The sequence below is a fragment of the Colius striatus genome, chromosome Z (assembly GCF_028858725.1).
Source record: "Colius striatus isolate bColStr4 chromosome Z, bColStr4.1.hap1, whole genome shotgun sequence".
In the NCBI taxonomy this organism is placed as follows: Eukaryota; Metazoa; Chordata; class Aves; order Coliiformes; family Coliidae; genus Colius; species Colius striatus.
The window spans coordinates 48304895-48331102 of record NC_084790.1 but is presented as its reverse complement, the minus strand read 5'-3'; the positions used below and the strand labels follow the sequence as shown (position 1 = coordinate 48331102).

At 44.3% G+C, this 26208-nt stretch overlaps 2 protein-coding genes across 3 annotated transcripts in view; one reads left to right on the top strand and one right to left on the bottom strand.

Annotated features, from left to right (window-relative positions):
• Nucleotides 1-12086, top strand: part of THBS4 (thrombospondin 4) — a 40024-nt gene extending 27938 nt beyond the window's left edge. Inside the window, exons 13-22 of the mRNA XM_062017428.1 lie at nucleotides 1209-1368; nucleotides 1984-2102; nucleotides 2860-2912; nucleotides 4920-5113; nucleotides 5412-5590; nucleotides 6298-6346; nucleotides 6446-6642; nucleotides 7150-7322; nucleotides 9885-10024; nucleotides 11938-12086. Of these exons, the coding sequence (XP_061873412.1) occupies nucleotides 1209-1368; nucleotides 1984-2102; nucleotides 2860-2912; nucleotides 4920-5113; nucleotides 5412-5590; nucleotides 6298-6346; nucleotides 6446-6642; nucleotides 7150-7322; nucleotides 9885-10024; nucleotides 11938-11999 (1326 nt within the window). The 3' untranslated portion in view covers nucleotides 12000-12086. The remainder of the gene's footprint in view (nucleotides 1-1208; nucleotides 1369-1983; nucleotides 2103-2859; nucleotides 2913-4919; nucleotides 5114-5411; nucleotides 5591-6297; nucleotides 6347-6445; nucleotides 6643-7149; nucleotides 7323-9884; nucleotides 10025-11937) is intronic.
• A 3464-nt stretch (nucleotides 12087-15550) lies between these two features.
• Nucleotides 15551-26208, bottom strand: part of SERINC5 (serine incorporator 5) — a 42500-nt gene continuing 31842 nt past the window's right edge. For both annotated transcript variants that reach the window (XM_062018692.1, XM_062018693.1), the window contains 4 exons: nucleotides 25114-25180; nucleotides 23015-23054; nucleotides 22217-22364; nucleotides 15551-21898 (listed from right to left, as the gene is read on the bottom strand). In XM_062018692.1, the coding sequence (XP_061874676.1) occupies nucleotides 21751-21898; nucleotides 22217-22364; nucleotides 23015-23054; nucleotides 25114-25180 (403 nt within the window). In that variant the 3' untranslated portion in view covers nucleotides 15551-21750. The remainder of the gene's footprint in view (nucleotides 21899-22216; nucleotides 22365-23014; nucleotides 23055-25113; nucleotides 25181-26208) is intronic.

Genomic DNA, 26208 nt, shown 5'->3' with positions numbered 1-26208 from the left:
TTATAATTTAGCATTGAATTCTAGAGCTTGATGTCACGCTCTCCCATAGCACAGCCTTCAGGAACATTACTTGCATTAGCATCTTTCTTTTTGGAGAGCAGGATGACCTAACATCACGTTCTATGAGGGACCTAAAAACCCACATAAAATTAATGGATGTCTTGCCAATAACTTGGAAAAGCTTTGAATCATGTTCTGAAAGCAAAACCGCCTTCCGTGGGGGTTTTATCAGAATATATCAGGAGATAAATTCAGACCATAGAAGTTCTTTTGCATTCACCCCGTATGCTGACATGACCACTGTTGTTCTGTGTGAAGATTCTTCTGTGGTATTGCTTAGTGCACTTCCAAGTAAGACAACAAGAACACTCTGTCCAGAATATGTATGTCCATATGGAGCTAGGGCAGACTGGCAATCACAGGAGGTCTGTCTCAGGCTGTTTTGCCACAGAGCCCAAGTACAAGTACTGGTAGCATGAAGCAACTGGTTTTGTCAGTGTTCTATAAGGAAAGATGTGAAATCCTGCTTCAACTCTAAATCTATGTGCAGGTTCAGCACCTTTGCAATAAAGCAACTTTTATATTGTTGCTAAGCTCTGTTCTGCCTCTGTGTTTGCAAGAGGATGAGGTCATAGGTGTGCTATATCCCATCAGACAGGAAACTTTACACTACCGTGAAGTTTTCTCCATGTGGGTCCTGGTGGTCTTAAAAGAGTCAATAGCAGCCTGGTTGACAAGAAAGATTTGTACCTTTTTGCATCAAAAAGTCCTGTTTTTACAGTTGTTTCAGCTTTGGTTTGAGTTTGTACCAGAAGTGGGTAACGGACTTTCACGGAGAGCATCTACAACCCCTGTTGAGTCTCTGAGCTGCAGCTTTTGAGGAGGACAGTGTAAGAAGGCCAGGGTGCCGTTTTGGTTACTCACCATGGGCACATCCAAAACGAGACTCAGAAGTCAAAGTTGTGAACAAAGCTGTATGATATTGGGTGTTTATGTTTAGGGTTCCCATGATGTGGTTCAAAGCAGAGCCTTGAGGGAGCCACTGAAATCTGATCCTGAGCTAATATTCACAGAAAATACCAAACTGCTCACAGTAATCATATTTTGCGAAAGTAGAAATAAATGCCAGAGTTTTATGAATCCATTAAAGTGCAAATTAAAGATCTGGGGCCTGGTTCATGACTGATTTGGATCTGTGTCTCTTGCAGGATAACTGTGTCTTGGCTCCCAATGTTAACCAGAGAAATAGTGACCAAGATATCTTTGGAGATGCTTGTGACAACTGTCGCAACATCCTAAATAATGACCAGAGGGACACAGATGGTGATGGGAAAGGAGATGCTTGTGATGATGACATGGATGGAGATGGTTGGTAATTCTTCACTTACAGCTTCTCTAATGTTACTGAAACTTGCCCAGAACATGTCATGTGTCAGCAGCAACTAGATGTCATGAAACACATTGTCTTTCTTCACAAAGCCTGTGTTTTGAATGCTTTTAATTTAGATTTGTATCTATCTTCTTGCTTCTGCTGGAAGAAGATAAACCAAGCCATGTTTAATGTATAAGTTAAGGCTGTAGGTCATTCAGTAATTCCCTATATGTGCAAACACATCCCAGAGTACCCAGCTGCTGCCTGGCCCAGATGCCCACGAGCTACATAATGTATTCTTTTCATTGCTGTATGAGTCTTGAAAAAAGCCCTTCAATGTAAAAGCAAAGGTGAAACGTCCCATCCTGTAAGCTATGGTACGGGCACAGGACAGGATGAATCGTGTGTAATTGATGAAGCACATGTGACGGCGTTTAAAGTTGTTCTGTAGCAAAATGTTTCTATAAGAAAGATTTGCTGTGCAGGCTTGCAAGATTAAGTAGCTGCTGAAAAGGAAGAGCATCTTTACCATTCTTGATGTTTATGTTGTTCAGTTGTCCAAACAAATAGGGGAATAGTTTTTAACTATCATCCAATGTACTTTTTGCTAGGTATTAAGAACCTTTTGGATAATTGTCAGAGGATCCCCAACCAAGACCAGGAGGATGAGGATAATGATGGTGTTGGTGATGCCTGTGACAGTTGCCCTACAGTCAGCAATCCAAACCAGGTTAGCAGGCAGAAGAAAAAAAAAATCCTTGTTTAGGAAGAAGGACTGGTGATGTCCAGAAAGATGCAAGAAAATGAGGCAGTGCATGCAGCCACAGCATTTCCCTTCTAACAGCAGGAAAGTTTTACAGAGTGTCAAGCTCACCTGACATGGGAAAGGGGGAGCCACTAGATGTATTCTCATAGCTTGGGATATTGTTTGCGTCTCTGCCCTACCATTATATTCTACTTTCATGCTCTGAAATGTGCTCCACAGTCTCACAAAGTGCCAGACTCCGCAGAGGGATGTGATTTAGTAACACGTGGTATTTAATTAGGACAAAATCCTGGTGTCCTTTTTAAGCAAAGCTTTCACTGCTCCTAGGTGAGAAGTCAGTGAGACTTCATATGTTTTGAATCCTGACTAACCCTATTGTGACTAATGAAGAATGATGGAAACTTTAGAGAAACATGGTAGATTCAACCTTGGTTAGAAATGAGGCTTACTTGTTTCCAGGACTAGAGGAGTCTTGCTTAAACTGCTCCAAACAAGTTTAATCTTGTTTATTCATTGTCTGGTGTTTTTGTTTCTTTAATAAACCTGACTTTCAGTTAGATGGATGATGTAAACAAGAAAATATGTTTTGTAAAACAGAAAACAGGGTTTCCATGTTTTTATTTTATTAGTATTTTATTTGATTGTGATTTTGCTTAATACTACCATTTTAATAGATGCTTTCAGCAGCTGATACTGGAACTTTGTCCGTTTCTTTTTGCAGTCAGATGTTGACAATGACCTGGTTGGAGATTCCTGCGACACCAATCAGGACAGGTATGCTTTCTTGTGGCTTGTAACAGCAGCAGAGAAGTGGAAGAGGCTAGTCTTGAGCTGAAGCATGCTACTGAATCCTGAAAGGCTGTAAATCCCTCAGACTAGCCTGGATTTAATTTCAGTACCTCCTCAAAGAGACATTATTTCAAAAACAATGAAATAATTTCCTACAAAATCATTTCATGATTTATCAGCCTTCTTGGTTCACCTCTCTGTAGCAGAACAGTTACGGAGCTCTTCACCTTTAGCCCCATGTTCACACAGGTTTCCCGTGAGTAGCCATAGAAGTAAAGCCCAGAGCACTGCTTAGAGCTTCTTATTGAGGCAAAGCCTTTTTCCTCTATTTTTCATCCCTCTTTGCTTTCTTTTCAGCAGAAATTTCGGTTACAGGCTGTACGTTTTTCTGTAAGAACCAAATGCTTCAGTGATAGGGTTTATTATCAAGGGTAAAACATTTGAAGATAAACCGTTTTGCTTTAGCACAGAAAAAATGGCAAGCCTTTTCTATGGATTTCACAGGCCCTGAGCATGACAAACTGCTCGTCTGGAAGCAGCTTCTGCACAAACATCTTTGGGGTGGCAAGTCCTTGCCTGTGCTCCTCACTTAAAGCGAGATGAAAGGGAAGTGAAGAGTCCTGTGCTGGCACAGCATTTCAGCAGCCACAGGGGCTGTTTCACCAGCCTGCAGGGGCTCACCCCAGGGGCTGTTGGTGGATGCTGCTGTCTGGAACCATAAGCCCAGGGAGCCCTCTTGACCAGCTCTGCAGGAACTCTGCCAGCCTTGGGCCAGTAGCAGACAAGGTCTCCACCTGTGAGCTAGTTTATTCTTAAGTAGATAGGGCCTTGATTTTTTTTCCTGTTTTAAAAAAGGACATGTTTTCAATTTGTTTTGGGTTTTTTTTCCCCTCAAACCTAGCTAACGTGTATGAGGCATTCCCTGGTAGAAATGCTGTAGCTCTGCTTGAGCTTAACCTTGCAACTGATCCATGCGTGTGGTCCTCCTTGCATCTTATCTGAAGAATGTGCATACATGAGTTGCTCTGACTTAAAATTAAAGCACCTTTTTTTTAAGCAGGAAGAGATAGGTATATGCATAGCTATAAGCTGCATTGCTGCCTTAGTTTGGCTGCAAGTCACATCTGCTCTGTCAGTGCTAAAGCAAAAAGCCACTGAGAGGAAACAAGCCTGCTTACTGCCAGAAACCATTTTGTTTATGCTATGTGTACAAAACGTGCCTGACTTCAAGCCATTGTTTTGTGCTTAACTGTTGGCATGGAGAAACAACATTGCCACTCTGTAACTTCCCAAACCCTTTTCTGTCCACATTCCTAGTGGCTCTTCACTGTAACCAGCTGATGCAGCCGTGGTCTGGAGGGGTGCTTGGGATCTACTGGCTTTCTCCTCTCTTTCTTACTGCACAGCTCCCCTGAGGGACCATAATGTGACAACACCTGCTATGCAGGAGGGTGAAAGCCATGCTTGGCTTTACGCAAGTCAGATTTCAGGTGCTCATGCAGAGACTCCCATAGATTTTCATTCATACTGCATGTTCATGAGCACTGAGGTACTTGTGGGCAAGTGTTACATGGGACACCAGCCATCGAGCTCTTGCTGTCTCCTGGTGCCTTTTGACTGATGACACTGCACTTGTTGGAGGTGCCTCATGCACTAGTTAGGAGCAGATATTGTTTGGGACCTTGGGCTCTGATGTCTCTTCCCACTCCATGCAGGGCTTCTCCATGTAAGGCTTCTTTCTCTTTTCCTTTCTTGAGTATTTTTATAGCTCCAGGCTCAATCTTCATCCTCCTGCCACCTTATCATACAGTCTGCTTGTTCCTTGTCTCCAGGCTGCTTAGCCACCTGGGTGACACCAGGCTGCCCCGCTGATCAGTTTCCAGCTCTGGGGAGGCCTCCAGTGCATTGCCCCCTCAGGAGCCCATGCTGTCCCCTACACGGAGGCAGAGACTGATTGTGACATGCTGTTTCTTTTTGTCTCTGTTCTTATAGTGATGGCGATGGGCACCAGGACAGCACAGACAATTGCCCCACCATCATTAACAGTTCCCAGCTGGACACAGATAAGGATGGGCTTGGTGATGAGTGTGACGAGGATGATGATAACGATGGCATTCCTGACCTCTTGCCCCCAGGCCCTGACAACTGCAGGCTGGTTGCCAACCCAGGGCAGGAAGATGATAACGGTAAGATGAGCCTTCAGAAGCCATTTTGGTGCTCAGGCACAGTACCTTTCCCCAGGCATTACGCATGTGCACCAGGATCTGACGCAGTCACCATGAACACATACACTCATCCCAGGAGCGACCCCAACATATGTGGGCCTTTTATCTGAGGCAGAGGTCTTCAGGTCCCCTCCCAGGTCTCTGTGGCCATCAGGGCTGAGACTCCACCTGCTGTCTCAGACACCCTGATCCAGTAGCTCATGCAGATGTGGCTACTTGCTGCACCATAAATCTGCTTTCACTTCTCTGATGCATTCAGGTGATGGAGTTGGGGATATTTGCGAGTCCGATTTTGACCAGGATACGGTGATTGATCGGATCGATGTGTGCCCTGAGAATGCAGAGATCACGTTGACAGACTTCAGGGCCTATCAGACAGTGGTGCTGGACCCAGAGGGGGATGCGCAGATTGATCCCAACTGGGTAGTTCTGAACCAGGTAAAAATACTTTTGGTCTTTCTTACCTGTCTGAGAAAGATCATTTGAAAAACACAGTAAAATTGTCTCTTAAATTGCTGGGCCTCTGGCAAACAAGTGAACACTGGAAGCTGTTGACTGGCTGACTATTTTACAGGAGTTATAATGAAGAAACTTTTGTTTTAGTGTATGCTAGCACAAAGCTTGATGCTTCTAATAATCCAGGCTGGTCGTCTTATTCTGGGTGGATTTCACCACTGCCAAGGAGGCGAACACAAGACTTTTATGTCACCCTATTGAGATATTTCTGTAGCAAAGTTTCACAAATCCTCTCAGAATTTGAAAGTCCGACCTGCTGTCTAGCAGAGTATTGACTCCTAGAGGGAGTCCAATAACTGTTACACACACTTAAGAAATTTCAGCCTCCAGGAGACTAATGTGTTCTGAGTCACAAGGAATGTGCCATTTACTCCCAATGCCAAAGTCTCTGCCAAGCCAGCTGGGACATATATACCTTCCTTAACCCCATCCTGGCAGTCAGCTTAACCCTGAACGCTGTGGTTGAACTGTGTGAGCCTAAGCCCAGGGAAAGCTCTTTTTCCCCCTGTCTTTTTTCTGCACCATCCACCATAGATGGAGTGGGTATTGGAGGGAGGCCAGAAGAGGCTGCCAGCCTTAGCCAGCCCAGCTCACCACACACACCAACCACCCTGAATTTACCCTTACAGGGCATGGAAATCGTTCAGACTATGAACAGCGACCCCGGCCTTGCTGTTGGTATGTACTGTCTTCTGAAATTCAAGTTTCTCAGCAAGAAACTTATGGCAGGTGCACACATTTTCTGCAGACGTGTTTTTAACCCACGTGTATCCTCAGGTTACACAGCTTTCAACGGTGTTGACTTTGAGGGCACTTTTCATGTGAACACAGTGACAGATGACGACTACGCTGGCTTTATTTTTGGTTACCAAGACAGCTCCAGCTTTTATGTGGTGATGTGGAAACAGACTGAACAGACATACTGGCAAGCGACTCCCTTCAGAGCTGTTGCAGAGCCTGGCATTCAGCTAAAGGTACTGTCCTGGTTCATTGCTGGCACCATGGTGGTCACCACAGCCTGGCTATACCATCCTGCTGTGTGTTGCCCTCACACTGCCCTGGGCTCGGCCATCACTCTGTGCATTGGCCAGCCCTCAACTATGTGTTGGCTGTGCTGCCCAACTGCTGTCCTCTCCCTGTGACCGCTGTCAGAACTGCTAAGTCAGGCATCTGCCACGCAGCCCTTTCAATAGCACCATTTTTAAGCAGCTTCATCTCCAGTTTTGCCCTTGGTGATCAGCTGGAGTGTTGAGTCTCTGTTCTCATTGTGCTCTGACTGTAAGTGGTCGAATTTCCTCCTTTTCCTTGCTGCAGGTACTCGTTTGTTTTTCTGTGCAAGCAGTGGCTGAGGTTAGGCTGGAGAAGTCAGGGGCTTGTAAGTAGGAGGGAGGGTGCTTCCACTATAAAGACTTAGCTGGAAGTGAATGTCACTGAAAGGGACATTTCTCTGTGGTCAGTGTTGGAAAATTGTATTTCTACAGGCTGTGAAGTCCAAAACAGGCCCCGGCGAGCACCTCCGCAACTCCCTCTGGCACACAGGGGACACCATTGACCAGGTTAGGCTGCTCTGGAAGGACCCACGAAATGTGGGGTGGAAAGACAAAGTCTCCTACCGCTGGTTCTTACAGCACAGACCCCAGATCGGTTATATCAGGTAAGAGAAGAAGGGATAGACAAGGTGAGTACAGACACATGTCTGCCTAAACTATTTCTCAACCTCTAATTGAGATGATCATAGAACTGAAAAATGATCAGTGTTGGAAGGCAACTCTAGAGATCATCTAATCTAACTCCCTGCAGAAGCAGGTCCACCTAGATCGGGTCACACAGGAACGCATCCAGGCAGGTTTTGAAAACCTCCAGAGAAGGAGACTCCACACCCTCCCTGGGCAGCCTGTGCCACGGCTCCCTCACCCTCACAGTGAAATAGTTTTCTCTTATGTTTAAGTGTGAAATAGTTTGCTCTTATGTTTAAGTGGAATGGTTTTTGTTCCAGCTTCACCCCATTACCCCTTGTCCTGTCACTGGAGACAACAGAAAAAAGTGTCACCCTATCCTCTTAAGACACACCTTTTAAATACTTGCAGGTATTAATGAGATCCCCCCTCAGTCTCCTCCAGACTAAACAGCCCCAGTTTCCCCAGTTCCTTCTCATAAGGAAGATGTTCCAGTCCCCTGATCATCTTGGTGGCCCTGTGCTGGACTCTCTCCAGATGTTCTCTGTCCCTCTTGAGCTGAGGAGCCCAGAATTGGACACAGGACTCCAGATGAGGCCTCACCAGGGCAGAGTAGAGGGGGAACAGAACCTCCCTCAACCTGCTGACCACACTTTTCTTGATGCATCCCAGATTGTCATTGGCCTTCTTGCCCACAAGGGCACGTGGGTGGCTCATGGTTAGATGCCTTCTCTGCATCCTCCATCACCAGGACACCCTCCGTGTTCATCAGAAGGTTCCCATTCTCTCTAATCTTCTTTTTGCTGCTGATGTACTTGAAGAAGCTCTTCTTGATTTCCTTTACTTGCCTTGCCAGGTTTAACTCCAAAAGTTACATGTTCTGGAATAACAGCTTTCGTAAAAGTTGTCCACTTAAAGGTTGTGATCCTAACTAAGATCAGCAATTATCCTGAAGTGATAAATTTGAGATTACATAGCACATACACTGAAACTTTGTCAAAGCTATGTGATGCCCATCACCTCTTCTTACTTGGGGGGAAAAAAAACCTTCACCATTCAGGAGGAAATATCTGACTCTGCAACATGCAGATCAGCAGGAATTACACATGTAGCTCAAGGCTGATGTTAAAAGAGGCAAAAAAATAACCTGCCCTGGCATCATCGGCTCAGGTTTTTCAGTCTCATAATAGGACAGAAATAAGTCAGTTGTTCTTCAAAAAATCACCATCTTTGGATGACAGGCAGACATGCATTCAGCTTTTCTGGTGCAGAGCATCATCTTCAGCAGTAACTGGAGTGAGTCTGTTTGACTGCATGCCGATAGGGATTAAGAACATTTATGCTGTCAGTTACTGTGTCCCAGCCACAGGGCAGTAGTGAATAGATCTTGGGTGGCAGCTTTTGTTTAGACCAAGCTGTTTGTGAATGCTGCTTCAAGGGGAAGCATCTGCCTGCGGCTGTGTTCTCTCTAGGCAGCCTAATTAGTGCCCCCTGCAACTGGGAAAGAAAGCAAAGTCAGTGTCACAAAATCCTTCAAGAAGGAAAGGCATCCAGGCCCAGAGCAAAGCCCCGCCAGCTCTCTGCTACTGTGGTCTGCCCCAGCCTGATGCCATGGACCAAAATGTCTCCAGCAGAGGTTTTCCAAGGCTTCAGGGCAGCCTCAGAAAATGCCACCCCAGCCAGCCTCCCACGGAAACTTGAAGGACAACAAGTTCTGTTTACAGATACTTTTGAGCTCCCTCAGCAAATCAGGAAATAAGCTAAGGAACATAACAGGAATTGTGGGTTGGCTTGGGGCTTTTTTTCTTACTTTATACAAAGACACGGTACTTTTGTTTCCCGTCACCACTTGCTGTTTTCTCGCATGTCAGACCAGCGGTGTCCTCATCCAGAAGAGGGCCCTCCAGGCTGGTCACCCTGGAAGCAGTTTTCCCAGTATGGCAGCAGGTGCTGAGCACCAGGAGCCAGCAGCGCTGTGGCCACTCAGGTGGCAACGCCAGGGAGCCTGCTCGGGGAGTTTACTCCTGGCCTTTCTAACAGGAAGATGCCAAGTCAAAAACTGTTCCTGGAACTAATCATAGTCACATTTTTAAAGGAATCTCATGGTCAAGTTGAAGATTCCAAATGGTTTGTTTGAAACTTTGTCTATTTAAAAAAGTTTAGCTTGAAACCATGTGAAACAACATCCATCTGGCCCTTTTCCACCAAGGTAGTCTGCTTCTCCCCTTCTCCTCTAACCATCAACTGCAGAAACTTTCAAGAGTTAAAGCTCTCAGCCTGACTGATTACGGGGAAAAGCCACGTTGCAAGGGTCTTGCAGGATGTGTAAGAAACCAGCCACCACCAAAACACCCTCTCTTTGCTCCAGCTCCAGCCTGCAGAGGACTGCCCTCCCCCACCCCTCAAATGCTTTTTCTCTCCCAGGCTAGATGGGAGGATAGCGTGTCCAAGGCCAGAGCCACCATGGATAATGACGTTCCCAATGTGAATGTTACAGCCTTGGCAATGACCTAACAGAGCTTCTGTTTGCTTTCATGAAGGGCAAGATTTTATGAAGGCTCGGACCTGGTGGCAGACTCTGGTGTAACTATAGACACCACCATGCGTGGAGGACGGCTTGGAGTTTTCTGCTTCTCTCAGGAAAATATTATTTGGTCCAACCTGAAGTACCGCTGCAATGGTAATGTTGCTCTTACATCGTTGTAGCTAACAATTTGCGAGTGGCCACACAGGACTGCTCATGTCATGGCCAGGTTAAGCCATTTTGCATCCTCTCCTTTCCTTTTCGTGTACAAACTATTCATTCACAGCTGTGAAATGCCTCCCCTGACAGCAGCGGCACACTGCAGCCCCGCTAGACAGGAAGTGACACCTCACAACCGTTCCTCCCAGAGCAGCAGCACTGCTGCGGGGGTATTGCCAACTAAGAAGTGCAGCTGTCATCACAGAATTAGAAACATTACTTCAAGCCAGCTGACCGTGAGGGAGGGCTGCACATGCACCATACACTGGGGACACCTTGTATGTGAGGTGTCTCCAGCTCTGAATGCAAGGTGACATAAATCTGGAGAGCCACTGGGACCAGTCACCAGGTGTCAGTGTCACTCACGTACTTGCTGGTTGTTCCTGTCTGTGGGAGGATAAGACAATATGATGGCTTTCCTTCCTTCCTTTGGGAGGAAACCTTTCCAAACCCTGTGGGTTTGTGCTGGCATGCTCCTCTCAGGGCAAGAGCCTCACAGCCTAGCCCTAAGCCCCCGCTGTGTGCAGTGTCTCAGGCCTGACTGTGTCAGGGCATCAGGGCATTTCTGCCCCAGCGGCAGTTCAGTCTGATGTGGTGTTGGAGGGGCTGCTCCCCTCCTCTCAGCATCAACTCCTACCTTAGAAAAATCAGTTACTAGCTGAGTTGGAATAGTTTCCTTGTCTGTTTTCTGTGGCACCAAGAAGCCCAGCCCAGTTCTGCATAACAAGACCCTGGCTCCGTGACAGGTGCCAGTGATGAACTCTGGTTCTGGGCTGCTCGGTGCAGTTCAGCTGGTAACTTAGAGGTCACGGTTAAACAGGGGAACTTCTAGACAGTGGCACTTACCATGAAAAATTACTGGATAAGAATCTCAAATGGTCTGTGGTTTCCCACAGCACACATTTCAAAGCTGCCGCTGGAGTTTGTAGGTATTTTCCCGGCAGTGAGCTCGCAGCAGCTTTGCTGCAAGCACTGCAGTAAGTCACTGACACCCACCCAACGGAGTCAGCAGTCCCCACATGTCCCTGCTTTCATTGCAGACAAGTTCCTACCTTTGCAGAAAAAGCTTTAAAAGAGTTTTCAAGGCTCAGAAAAAAAAGCAATGGCCTCATCCCTTTTTTTCTTTATACTTGTGTGCATTTATATAATAGTTACTTCCTTTTTTGAGTTTAGCATTACCTGTTGTGTGTCAGGTTGGAAATAATCAGAGTAAAGTTGAAGTCATGCTGCTGAGCTTCATTGCTGTGACTCCATCTTTGGCTGCAGCTTTAGCTCTGTCTAGCTCAGTGGCTCTCCAGATAAAATGTTCTGGGGCCTGGCAAAGGCATGCTGCAAGCTGAATGCTTCAAACAGAGCTGTAGCTCTGCCACTGACCCATCTCCAGCTCCCTTCACCAATTCTGAAGTTTTTCTACCAGTTGCTTGTGGTCCTTGGGTTAATGTTTCTGTCCCTTGTCGTGTGGGAAACCATCACGGAGAAGTTGAATTGGGATACATGAGAAATAGAGATGCTGACACTACAGACGTCTCTGGGGTGCAGAGCAAGACAACCACTTCTTCTGCCTTTCTGTCCAGCCTTTATTAATTAAAAAATATAAGAATGGGAGAGACAAAGCTTTTGGGTAGAAATGGAATTTGAAAATGGACAGGACTCAGTTATGGGCTGGCACTGAAGCACTTGCTGTCATGTTAAAAGCACTCTGCTTTTCAGTGGTGTACAGCTAAAACTGAACACGTTCCCTGTTTGTTCTTAATGTGTAAGCACATGTTATGGGTAATTCATGAATGTAACATTTGTCTCTTCCGACAAAATCAATTAAATTAGTCTTTTGCATATTTTCCTGTTTTCAGACACCATCCCAGAGGACTTTCAAGAATTTCAAGCTCAGCAATTTGGTGTTGGGGATATTTAAGAAGGAAAAGCAAACTAACATTGCTATTGCAAACAATAAAACAGTATCTTTTACATCCTTATACGACTGTTGTTGTAAAAGTGCACACCGCAGCTTGTTTTCATTGATGTAACTTTGTCAGACTTTTTTTTTGTATAAAAGTGAAAATAAAAAGGAAATAAAATAGCCTGGGGCTTCACTTTTTTTTCAGATTTGCTCTAAAATAAAATGGAGTAACACTTGCTTGAAAGATTCTTAAGAATTAAGTTTGAATCTGTTGCTGTTTTGGAGTCAGTATCACACAGGGTGAGGAAGAAGGCACAGTTTTCTTCATCTGGAATGGGTCAGAAACAACAGGTTGCATCTGGCATGAAGTGGTTGGGAGTTGTCTGCCCAAGCCAAGGGCTTCTTACTGCCTTTCCAGCCCAGCTTGGAAAGTTTTATCACCTTGAGAGCAGTTTAACTCATTTGGAGACTGTTACCTTTGGCAGACCTCCTCTAAGAACTCATATTAGAACCTCCTTGCCCTCCTACTCCAAGAGAACTATGAGTAACAATATCGTATCCCATAAAAAGGTGACAGAAGGGCATTGCATTCACATCTTATGACTTGCATGTGACTACAAACCAAACAAATGAAAAAAAGAGGTAAGGAGATCCAAGGCAGAATCATCTGCAGAGACAAAGTAATCCCAGCTTTCACATACGCAAAGCCAGACTTTGACCACTTGTCCCCGCTGAGAGCCCAGCTCTCTCAGCAGGTACTGACAAGTTAAAAACCCAAAACACTGCACTAAGCGTTAGTAACCATTCGGAAAGGACTGGAAAACAAAAAAATCCTATCACAGTGCACCGTATAATTCAAAGTATAGAAGTGTTTTGGATACTACCTGCATTTCTACTACATTGTCAGAATAAAAGCTAGGAAAGGGAAGGAGAAGCTCCAAAGACAGCTGTGAGAAGCGTGTTGCAGCCTACGGGATGATCACTTCGAAAAGGATAACAGGAAACTACTTCATGCTGTGGGGAGGGGGAGGGAGGAAATACACAGAGGAGGAACACAGTGCAGGTTTTAAAAATCAGAAGTAGCCCCTAGAAAAACAAACAGCCATGGCTCTTTCCCAGCACAAGAATACAGGGGAAATGCTGAGCTAAGTTAACAGGTGAGAGTATCAAAGCAAAAAAAAAAAAAGTTTCCTGTTCTCAGTACCATAAAAACACCCTTAAGGTTTACAGTGCTATCAAAGCCTTCAGCTACAGGAAGTTTTCACTGCAGGTTTATCACCACTGCCAAGGCTTCGCGATCCCAGGGTCCCACAGCAAAGAGCGTGACGCAGGAGCATTCCTCTGGCATGGCACTTCATCATCAAAGGTCCTCCAGCTTCAGTCTTCTTTTCCTGCTGGATTCACCAAACCCAACTTCACTCACCCACCAGGTTTTTAACAGGGGACTGAAAGGCTAGTTACTTTGGAGCAACACAGACAGTATTGGCAAATTATACTTTATAGACAATAAGAAAACCTTCATTTTTCTAGATGAATGTAGGCTGTAACAGCAGTATTGTTCATTTAGGAATGAGAACACAAGACCATGTGCATTTGCACTTCACTGGATGGAACCCCTTCTCCAGGCAGAAAGTCACTGAACAGTTTGGTCCCAGCCAAGGGCAGAAGGCAGCTCCTTGTACCTCACATGCACACACTGCAGGTGCAGCACTGCAGTGCATGCAGCACACTACCTCCCCTCACAGCAGGGGCAATGCACCTGGACACCCTATTCTCCAACAGCCTGTGCTGCCACACGCGCTGCAGCACACACCTGCTCACACAGAAAAAGTGACAGCAGCTCATCTCCAAACCCCCTGCCTGCCTCCCAGCCTGCCCCCAGCCCTCCTGCCTACCCCTTCCTCCTGCACCAAATCTACCAAATCACAGCTTGCTACTTATTGTGCCTCCAGCCCTACAGCCCTCCTTCTGCAGCAGTGGCTGGCAGGCAGCATCCTAGCCCTTTGCACTCATTTGCCCATTTCCAGGCTTTCTTGCAGTCTATGCCACAGCCGTTGGCCACTGGAAGGTAGATGAGATACTGGCTCCACCTCATGCTGTTAACTGCATAAAGCTGTGAGTTTCTAACCTCCACTAACCAACAGAAAACTTGCTCCACTGGTAGCCTCAGAAATCAGTCTCAGCTGACAGCTTCGTTTCAGAAGGTGCTGTTAGGACCTTACAATGGGATGCTGGCAGTCACTATGCGCATTGTGTTGAGACACCAACTGCTGGGTAGGTTGCAACGTCCAGCTGCTGCACACTATGATTTGATCCAAGGTCACAGTCTGGTCTTGGGAAAGCTCCTGCTCTTTACATTCCCATCAGAGCATGTACAGTGCCTTCATACAAGCATTTAAAGAAGCTCCTCTCACCACCACTGCACTCTAGACTGTTGTGCAACACAGACATAGCTCTATGTATGACCCCTGACAAGCAGAGATGCTGCAATCCTTTTGAAACCAAATGTGCAGTTCCTCCTTGCTGCCACTGCTTGCACAGCCACTGAACTTAGCTTGAGCAGCAGCTGCAACAGCTCTGGAGTTCAGAGCCCTGGGGCTCCAGCACCACTGTCTATTATCTCACCAAAAGTTAACTCTTTCCTGGGTGCTCCAAACACCACAACAAATAAATTTCAGATGCTTCCCCTCCCAACAGGCCATCTCTTGGTTTGAAACGGACAAAGAGAGCACCGTGCCAGGATGCAGGTGGGTGGGTTAGAGGGGAGGGGGATAGAACAGCAGGAGGCTGCTCAGCAAAGGCAGTTGTCTCTCTGCCTTGCACCTCATTCAAAACACACAGGCTCAAAGCCATAGGCCCCAGAGCTGTCTGGTGCACAGACAATGGTAGCTACCCTGACCGTTTGAAACTTGGGTCAGCAGCTTCTCTTAGCCACAAGGAACCCACGTCCTGGTGGGTCTGGTCAGCTCCACAGCACAGGTGTCACCAGGAGCAGCAGGCAGGCTGCAGCTGACACACACTGAAGCCAGAATCCTCATCGGATCTTCAGTGAAACATGGATGGTGAGAAGCAAGGGACCAGGACTTTGCAGCACCCTCCCTTGCTCAGATCTGGGTGTCAAAGTCGGCAGCTGCCCACCACACTGTCTGGGCAAATGAGAAAGAGAAATTGGAGATCTTGGTTTGAAACAACCATGCAGGCTTCAGTGCCATAGACTTGGCCTGGAAAACACTTACTTTGCTGTGTCAGAGTTGTGTGACAGAGCTCAGGGAGCCAGGCTGTACAGAGCACACACCATGGACAAATCCATGCAACCTGCCATCCTCCAAGAACACGCTCTGCAGGAGCACAAAGACAACACAGGCAGTGAAGCCTGGTCATGTTCCATAGGACAGTGGGGTTTTCATTAAACAACGTCCAAACATAGTGAACCCCTTTATTTTTACTGTCTCAGTAACAGCTTAGCTCATGTATTTATATGTTTTTAAAGTTTCTCCCAAAACGAGTTGACCTTCATATATCACAACAACTTCACTTCAAATGTAAGAAAAACTTTATTGGTCCATTAAACATTAAAACTATAACAATACATTCCGTATACAAAAGGAAGTATCCATAAAAACCATTAACATGCTTTAAAAAGGCAAAGCTGTTCATTATTTTACAATTAAGACCTTAAAATTCAGAAAGCTTTACCTTAAAAGTTGAAGTGTTACAGCTATTACAGATCACAACACTTGCAAGAAATGTTAAATAAACCACCAAACCTCCAATTCACTGGGCTACAACTTAATAAAATAAACCCACACATACATACCAAAAAGTTCCCTTGAGATATCAAGAACCTTGAGTACGACTAATTAAAATCCCCTCACCATTAAGAAAAAGTGTTTACATTTTGACAACTTTGCATCCAGTTTTTGGACATGGCATAGACGAGACTGAACACCACTCCTCAGCGGCAAACAAAAAGCAGACAGTGAACTCACGTGTTCCTAGGAAGCATTTGCTCAGCTTGTCTACGACAAGTTGAATTATTTTCTCTGAAAGTGAATTCTCTTTGCTTTAAGTTTGCATGGCTGTTCAATGACACCTAAGCACCTGGGTGTGTATCAGTCAGAGGAAAAATAAAGCTACAATAGGAGTAATAAGATTATTATTTCCCCAAGGCTTTCCAAAGCTTCTCCTGGGCTTCACACTGAGGCTTCTTCAGCAAAAGAGTGGTCGCAGTGCTGCCCCCCACAGCTCTGCTGAGCAAAAGCCTGAGAAACTTTAAGCTGCCAGAGCAGTTTCAAAGCTGATGACTGTGGCCCTGAAAAAGTCTGCGCAAATGGCTGCATGCTACAGCACTGGGAGCCAACAGAGAGTGGCAAATGGGGGGAAGCCCATAAATAACATTGTTGAACAGGTGTAGAATGAGTTGAAACCAGGTCTGAGAAAAGAACCAAACTAAACCAGGATTTAAGGCCTACTTGAAACCTACAGCTTCTTCAGGCATTGGAAAGTAGCATGATGCCAGTCTTTACTTTAGACCCTGCGCAGCTTGTCTGCATCCCTGCCCTGAGGCACTTGGCATTCTGCCATCAGGACATTGAAAACAAGGAGGCACACCAGTTCCCAAGCTACATATCCTGTTACAGGACAAAAAGCCAAAGTTTTCTAAGTACTTGACCCCTGGCATTCCCTTGTACAGTCATGTGAAATGCTCAGTTCAAACTATGGTTTACAAAACTGAAAACAAGAAGCAAAATGTCATGGCGCCGATTACGTGGTTTCCTCCCACAAGAAGCTGTAGGCCACTTCAGAAAAACAAAGAAGCAGGTTTCACGGAGGAAAACTGATCCACGCAATGAACTGTGACCCCTGACTCTGCTTCAACACTGCAGGTTGTCCTGCTATAAAAAAGAAAGGATCGACAAGACCTGGCAAAGAAGTCTTTGCTAGTTTCTAGTACCAGAGACATCCCACCTGACAGGGAGCAGAATGGTAGCAAAGCAGATTGATCTGTGTGAAAAACAGATCCAAGGAGAAAAAGGCAAACAAGACAAGGAGATAACAGCCTGCAAGCAAAAGACATTGCTTCTAAAGCCCAGAAGAAAAGATGGAAGCAAAATTTCAGCTGCAGATTTCCAGCTAAATCTGTAGCTGCTCATCAAGCCACACAAAAGTGTTAAAAACCAGCTTTTTCATGACTGCAATGACTGCTTCACCGACTGCAATGCTCTAGGCCCAGAGCACCAGTGGCCAAGGGAGCAGTTGCATGTGCAAAGCCCATAATCTCAAAGCGCTTCTCAATTTGTAAAAAGGTGCTAAAACACTAAATAAATAAATAAATAGACATGCAGTGTTTACAGTTCTGAGGGGATCAGCGCTGCCTCTGGACTACATCTACATCAGCAACACTGAATTACCTGTTTCAGACAAAAGCAGCCCAACCCAGCCAGGCGTGACCGAATTTGTTGGGCAAGGATCTTATAGAAATGCTTGAAGGACAAAGCTGAGAGTATCCCTAACAGGTAAGGACTCTGATATGTGAGCACAGTGGAGTTCCTCACTTGGCATTCAGCTGCAAGGGCTGCCAGCATGCTTTGAGGAACTAGGCGGTAAACAGCAACCAAGCACATCCATCTGCTTTCCACACATTCTTGGTAAGGTTTTACAGTCTCTTTTGTTGGTCCAGCTGCTTGAATTCAGAGACTTGCCCTCTGAAGCAGTCACAACCGTGGCTCTCAGCTGCCTTGGTGAGAAAACTGAAACTGTTCCTGTCTCAGAAGGCAGTGCAGCACTGAGGTTCCAGATAACCTTTCTTATAATAGCAAATTTGAAAAAAAAGTAGGAAAGCACTAGTGAGATCATTTCACCTTCCCAGCAGAACCAACTTCAGCCAACAGGGTCTTCAGGAGACCATTATGTGAGAGCATTAGTTCATACTGCAGTTTAACTAGAGGAAACAGTACAGGACACATTCTCTGATTTTCCTGTCTTTGTAACAACAGCTTCCTCACTTCATAGCCCCCAAAATACTAGGAGCCAGAAATGCTGCACCGCTCAATTATGCCCGGGAACAAATTCAGTGATCAGTCACTCAACAGACAATCGTGGCACAAGGCAGGACAGACACTGCACCAACAACTGCCACGAGCAGAGCAGCAACTTCCACTTTCAGGTATAGGGAGAGAAACATAACTCTTGGCAGTTTAAATGTAAATGCAACCAACAACTACTCATTTATTTACAAAAGTGTCAGGCTATTTGTGAGTTTTCCCGGTTCATCTTCCACAGCACAGAAATTCTGAACCAGTCTTATCCCCAGAAGTTTGTCAAGCACAGATTATTTGGTCTTCCACATACACCACGGGTCTCATTGTCTTGTACACACCAGTGTAAGGTACAAGACAGCAGCACGCAGTCACAGGCTCAGTTCAGACCTTCCAGGCCCAGTGCCACATGAACTATTAGCTATCACAGCAGTAGGTATGAAGGCACTTCTTAAAAAAGGTTTAAAAGCCCATTTGTTTGAACTGTTTAGAGAGTCTGTGAGCTACGTGTTTGAACCCCTGACCCTAGCCAAGGATTTCGTGAAGCGGCTGCACATGGAAGTTCACAGTACAGATTTTACAGGAAAGCTAAGGCTGTTTGCCTGGCCAGCAGGAAGCCGTGCCTCACCAAGGAACTACAGGCTTTGCACATCCCAGTGCCACCAGTGACTGATTCCTTAGAAAGGCCTGGAGATCCGTAGCTGGATCTGAGGCCACAGCATGGCCACATAGGTCCTCCAAGTTATTTTCAGTGTCTTGTTCCCACAATGTTTGCTCAGAAGCAGACAGACAAAGCCAGTGTAGTGAGGCACTGCCCCAGTCCCACCCTACATACACCTGCAGATATAGACACTTAAGGTCACCAGCTGGTGGACAGGAAGGATGAAGGAGCAACTCAGAGAGGAGAGTGCTGTGTGAGAAGAATGGACTCATGCCTTGCTGTGGATGTTCCTCTTATAATCCTGTTTCCTCTGCGCAAAGCCTGTTTCCTTAAATACGAACTATAAAAGAATGAGCACAAGGAGGTGCAGGAAGTCCTTATGCAGGCAGATACTGCATACATAAGATAAGTGTTCTCCTAAACAAGTAAGAACATCCAATGGCCATGATATGTGTCACAATTGTCCACATTTGTCACCGACGTGCCTGCTCGCAGAACCAGAGAACAGTTATCATTCCCTGCCTTATAACTTCACAGAGTATGTGCCTTCTCCTGCGGAGCTCCTTGACCCGATTAGATTGTTCTGTTGTAAAAAAAAGGCTGCTCATTAAAAATAAAAAAGGTTTGGTTTCTCATTGTACAACATGTATGGCACCAGAGGCAACTCCTGGAGCCTCTATAGGGAACAGCATTCACCAGATGAGAAGCAAGAGCCTGGATGTATCTCAGCTGCAGCCCACAGCTCTGGCACTGGGTCAAGATTGTTTGTCAGAATAGCTACTGTGAGTTAGGTGGGACAACTGTTAGTCATCATTGCACAGTCCATAAGCCTTATCTTAGAGATGGGACAGATAAACGCTTCTAGATTGAGGACGCATTATCAGCAGCCTTTTTCTGCTGCAGAAGGATCTGCGTTGCTGGACTAGAGATGTAGGGAGGCATATCGATGGGCCCCCATGCTAGCAGAGCTCTTGGCAAGACGAGAACCTCCCAGGAGAAGTGAAAGGAAAGAAAAACCTGTCTCACCCTCCATAGTGATCTGTTGCTTTTCTATGTTGATGTCAAAGCTAAGCCTGAACTGCTTTTTTATTCCTGGGTGTAAACAAATAGAACCGCAGCAAGAGAGTCACCTCTGGACAGGTTCCTCCTTCCCTCAGATCTCATGTATTTTGAGGTTCCTCATCACTGGGGTAGGTGGCGTAAGCCTACAGGATGGGAGACCTGTACATTTGGTTTGAAGTAAGTGCACACAGGGTTGGGAAGATCACACCCCTTAGCAAACTCCAAGCAGAACAGAAGCCCTAAGATAACACAGCATCAAGGCAGCTCAATTGGTAAAGAAAACAAGAGCAGAACTGAGATCTGTTACATTAGGATTACTCACCAGGTATGCATTACCCATCAGTTATTGCAATAGAACAAATAAGGCATGCAAATATTTTGGCCATCTCATTGGCCTCCAGGTTGTGCTTTTCCTTTGTTTTGCAGAAAGTGTCGGGTCAAAATTTAAGGCTCAATCATATTTCAAAAAACCAGAACTGCTCAGTTGGTTGATATTGTTTATATCCTACATATTTCACATTGTATGTGAATATATATAGAGAGAGAAAAGACAGAACTTCTGGGACTAGCGTAAGTCATAAATTCACCCCACTGGAATGTATCTAACTATACTGAGTTCAACCTTACTCAGCATTCAGGGCATCTGAGCTGTTGTTCTCCCACCAAACCGTCTGCTTAGAGCAAATAAAAGTGACATGGTAGGGTTTAATACTGTCAAGTCAGTAATTTGTAGTAAGGCAGCTGCTGTTACATTTGTACTTCTGGTTTTGTTTTTCTGACTGCTTAGCCCACTGCTTGGAAAAGGAATTCTCCAAAAGCAATTTAGTCTCTGTTATGGGATTAGTTGGCTAAGTCCCATCCCAACAGCAAAAATAATATAATCACAGAAGTATAAAAATACAGAGCTGGAAAGAATATTTTCCAACACACAGGCAGAAAATGAAGATGACTCACTATAGTCTTTTTCTGACCATCAATGCATCCAAAATATTATAACATCAGTACTGGAAACAGAACTGAAGATCTTAGAAGATCTTTAGACACAAGCTGAAGCAGCAGGACAGAAAACTGAGTACTCCACTTTTAAATTTAACAGCAACTGTCTGTGCTCCTGTAAGTTGCATTTTCTTAACAACAAACATTCTGAATAAAGAATGTACCGTATTTTTAATCCCCATGCAGTACACACAATGTGAAGTTTGAGTGAGCTGGCAAAGCAAACTTGGACAAAACTCCAAATTTAAGAGCTTATGTGTAGGACTCCCCTTCTCTTAACAACTGGACCAGATCTGAATTGCATAAAATACTCATGTGCCTTTGAAAGTTTTAATAGAATAAATACTCTGTTATGATTGGTACATTCCTTTCTGAATCTAGGTACACAGTAACTTAATATATTTAATACCTGGGTAAACAATTTTTAGTAGATGCTTTGGCAGTCAAATTCTTACATATTGTCTATTTCTACAGAAGTATTCAGTTGTGTTTTCAGAAAAAAAATTACCTGTACTGCTTAAAATAATTGTATGCTGTACAAAACAGCAGTCCAGCTCATCTCTGCAAACTGTAACAGATATAGTTAATGAAAGAGTATAAAAAGGAATACATATTCACTAGAAGACATCCAACATTCAGAGGAAAGAAGATACATCTGCATCATGATTTTGTATTTTCTTGCCAATGAAGCCAGAGAAGGATTCTCAGTTATTTGAAAAGCGTTCCACTTATTCCAGTTTATGTGTCAACTGTGTTCCCTGCACTCCATACAACAGCGTTACACTTTTGGAACAGTTTTGTTTCCTTGGGTGCTTGTTTGTGACAATTTAAAAAGGTAAAAAAATCTTCAATTATTTGTTTAGCCTGAATAAAAAGCTACTAACTAGTACATTATGGTAAGTGGGCAGTAGGTGCTTCCTCATTATAAAATGATTTTTGTGTTTTATTTGCAACAGTAAAAAAAAAAACCAAGAGTGAAGAGGAAAAACACAGAGGGCCTTTTGAGTGTTCACACTGAGAACTCTCTAGTTGGGCAACAGAGTGGAGCAATAAGAGTCCATAAGTACAGACCGACACAAACCCAACAGGAGACCATCTTAATCCAGAAGATCGACCAGGTTCCGGTGAAGAATTTCTCAATCTGAGCACTTTCATAACTGTTAAGGAAAAATGCAAGAAAAAAAGAAAGAAAGAAGAAAAAATAAACTCATTATTCACATCTCAGAACGCAGTATCCTCTGTCTTTTCCAAATGGGTCACAGACTCCAAATAGGTTAACTCTGACAAAAAGCTGAGGAGAGCAGCCCTTTATAGAGCAAGATCTTGCTCAAGAATTACACAGGAAAGACTTGCAACATCTGTTACAGCTTCTTACTTAAGGAGAGGAGACAGACTAAGGGCACATGCTCCTGTTCAGATCTCCTCTCTCAATACAGAGACACATTAATTTAGCAGCTTTAAAGAAACACACTTACTGGAACCAGTGAGTTACTGTCATCATCACATAGAGCGAAGCCAAGAAGAAAACGAAGTGGAAGTAGGCGTAACTGTACACCGTGCCTTTCTTCTCATCATAAAGCACAGTCTGGCCTCCTCTCTTCTCTGTGTGCTCCTTTGCATCAGCTGTAAGCAACGGGAAACAAGAAACCTTTTGCAATTTGAAGGAGAAGTGAAACCAGCAGCTGGCTTCACAGCAAAATATCTGTGGTGTGATACAGAGCAATACTCGAACATTTCTTTATCCTCAGGGCGTGGGCCTAAACCTTTAGTAAAAGAAAATGGACTGCTACTGAAATCCTGCCTTGCATCAGCTTCCTGGCCTACTGGCTAGTTTTTGAGCACTCAGGCCACTTAAATAGCTCTACCTGCATTATATTCTTCTGGCAAATCCAAGCTGATAATCCTGATTGTACCAGGTCTGCAAATAGGACACTCCCTTCCTAACTCACTCCTGATCTGCTGTCCCTGCAAAACTGCTGAGCCAAAAATCCATCACGCAGTCACACCCACAAGCACACAAACAGAAGAGATTATTCTTTGTAAGGTAGCAATAATGAAACACCCTTTAAGGAATTAATAACTAGGCTGTTGTTTTAAAAGGGTATTGTTACATCTTTTGCTTCCTTCCCATGCCTAACATTGAGCACCTCAGATGCTACAGAATAAGGATAAAAGGACTATTCTCTCTTGGAGCTGTGTCCTTACTCTCTTGCCTTTGGTATTTTTCAAAAGCCACAAAAGTGAAGTAAATTGTGCAGTGAAAATGTAATTACCGTCTCCATCAGGTACACAGCAAAAGCAGCAACGAGCTACCTGTGGAAAGGACAACAGGACGGGTAAGAGTCTGTGCTACAGCAAAACAGCAGAGCAGTTGGGGAAGGAAGGTCTGTTACGTCTACGTTACAGACACTAATTTAGCAAAGTCTGGTTTGTATTTCCAAACAGCACGAAACCAGGTGGTTCATCACAGCAGCTTCTATGCTTTGGAGAAATCTACTCAGTAAGATTCAGAGCAAATTAACCACTCTTTATGAATTACTCTGCTCATTTTATATAACTCAAGGTCAAATGCTCAGGCACAGTTATGACAAAATGGTGGAAAAGCTATAGTAATAAAGTGGTTGCATAATAGTAGTTCGGAGGCGACTTACTTCTTCAGACTTCCATCTAATCAGTTTCTAAACTAAAAAAAAAATCTCCACTGAAGGTACAAGAAACTTCTAAATACCTGCTGCACGGCTTGGAAATTGCAACTGCACAGGCATTAAGTCAAAAATGTACTTATCTTTGCAAGATTTTGCTGAAGTGGAACCAGGATGAGTGCAAGCAGAGTGTAAAATCAGAAAGCTGGGTTTACTGCTTTAAACAAAGAAAAATGAAAGCTGAAATTGACACATTGTGTTGAGTGGTAATGTAAACAGAAAAGGGTGCTGACCATCCAACAAACAGGTAAGTACATGCATTTCCTGCACCAGACCACAATACAAGTTGGCACTTTCAGAACAAATAATGCTTGTGATGCAGTACAGATAAAACCCTGCTCTGGAATTTCAGTTGTGTTCTGATGAACACAATGAACTCTGTTGGGAAAAATTACCTATTATATCAATCAGTCTTTACAGTATGAACGTGTATTAGCCTTGTTAACATATATTTGTTCACAACATACACTGAAATGTCTGAAATGTAATGAGGTAGCAGAGTTTTACTTAAGACTTCAATGTTACTCATGCTTAAGTAAAACAAACTAAATGGCAGCCCAGCCCTGGAAAGAAGAATTTTGTTTCTTGGAAGCTTAGATTTGTCCAGGAAGGACAAAAGATACCTCCAGGCAACCAAGATAATGCCAGCATCCTAGCCCCTCTACCATATCTTTGAAATCCTTCCAACATCAGACAAGTAGCAATTGCAAGACTGACTCCAGAGGCATCTGGATCAATAGTCAAGCAACAAGAACACTGCTGAAATATAGTTGTTTCGGAAAGTTTTACTACGATTAGTAATTGCTAGCACGGACATTAATGATTAGTAGAATCATGCTATATCTAAGTGCCTGAAGGGTGTAAGGACCCTCTGTAAAACCACATTTGGGGTGCTCCAGTTTGGCTGAGACTGCCAGCTACTTCAAATAGCTACTGTCTCAGCAGATACATCTGCATTTTTGGATTCTTGCAAACACCCTGATTAATGCCTCAAGAAACAGAATGAAAAACTGTAGATGCAAGTAACACCAGTGTATAGAGATGCTAGGGATGGAGATTCATCCTCCAAACACACACATATATTTGATGAGTGACACTAGTAAGCCTAAGTAAACGGTAACTGTTACTTAGCAAAACCACTCCTATTTCAGTGTTCCCATGATAAGAAAGCCAAAGAAATGGGCAGAGTGAGGAACCTGTACTGCTGAAACAGGAATAATAAATGTAATCCAAAATGAAATTAAAGACAAAAAGGAAACAAATGCTTATGTGTTTAAATAAAAGGGGTGGAAACTTGGGGTCATAGTTGCTATGAGAAAAATGGCAACCAGGACTGAAAACATTCAAAAACATCTCCACTTTTCCTTTGAATGAGATTGTATGGAGTGTAAGGAGTGTATGGACTTCATGGGAAGTCTGCAGGATGTTAAATAAACTGCAAGTGCTGCATCAAGGAACCTCCATGGGCACAGTAAGAGCTGCAAAGCTCACAGTAAGGCTGATGTGGGCAAGTGTTCTGACAAGACCATACCCAGAGGCGCACAGCATGTATGCTACTAACAGGGTTTTGTTTTCACCTAATTATAGATTACTTAGCCATAAAAACAACAGCAAGAAAAGCAAATGAGGATGTCTGCCCAGAAATCCTGGGGGAAAAAGCAGGAACGCACTTCAGTTTCAGGTGTTGCATATATTCCCCTCAGTGCCTCTGAACTTGCACGTGTTGTTGAGGTCAAACTAGGAACAAAAGAAGATAGGGTCAAAACTATAAGCGCAACAGGGTTATTTTTCAACACAACAGCAAACACAAATCATCTGTTCCCACGTCTAAACTATGCATTTTCTCAGATACAGCATCAAGCACTAAGCATGTGAAAAGTTTGCTCTGCCCACATATAAACCAGTTTGACACACAGCCACAGGCCAGCTCAGGCATAATCATCAGCTTAAAACTAGGTCACCCCTGAAAGGTAGTGAATTAATCACCATCACAGAGCAGCAAATAGCTAAGCTCTGCAATTTCCAGTTCAGAAGAGATCTCCCCTGCTGTGCACAATCAATGCCTTTATATTAACTTCAGATATCACTGTGGCTCAAAATTTCTGTAAAGGCTTTGCCAGCAAAGTACTAGGTCACTGGCAGTAGTTAGTTTTCACAAGTAAATTACTGATCACTATTGTCCAGTTGTACCAGCTGCTGTAATCACTTTCTAGCATGACTATAGTTGTCCAGAGGGAGTTCTTTCTATTTACCTCAGATTAGAAACATTTCTTGTCCATCCTTTCACCATGTGTAATGCAAATTTCCCAGTACCGCCAGGGAGACACATGTTAATTCTCTGCTGTGGAGCCTTAGTAAGTTACACTTCAAAACATTCTCCCTGAAGGTCTTCTTCCCTCCCCAACTGTACCTCCCCTGAGGGCTACGCAAAGAGTGTCTGCACTGGCAAAACACTTACCTGAGGCACTGGAAATACAATTCCAACGTGAACTAGATCCATTATACATGATATCCATGTATTTTATATCAGAATTCAATGGAACACATATGCACATTTCATAGCAGAAGATTAGCTATGCTACCTTTTCAGAAAGTCTCTCGTTTTTACTACAAAATTATGGAGTTTCAGTGTGTGAGTTTGAAGTAGACCGATTCAGAGGCAGAACCTGCTCAAAAACCTGCAGCAGATAGGCAGCGCTGTCTCATGCCAACTCGCACAGCCAAAACAAGAGATATATCAGCAGTAACTACCCTCCCCTCCCTGT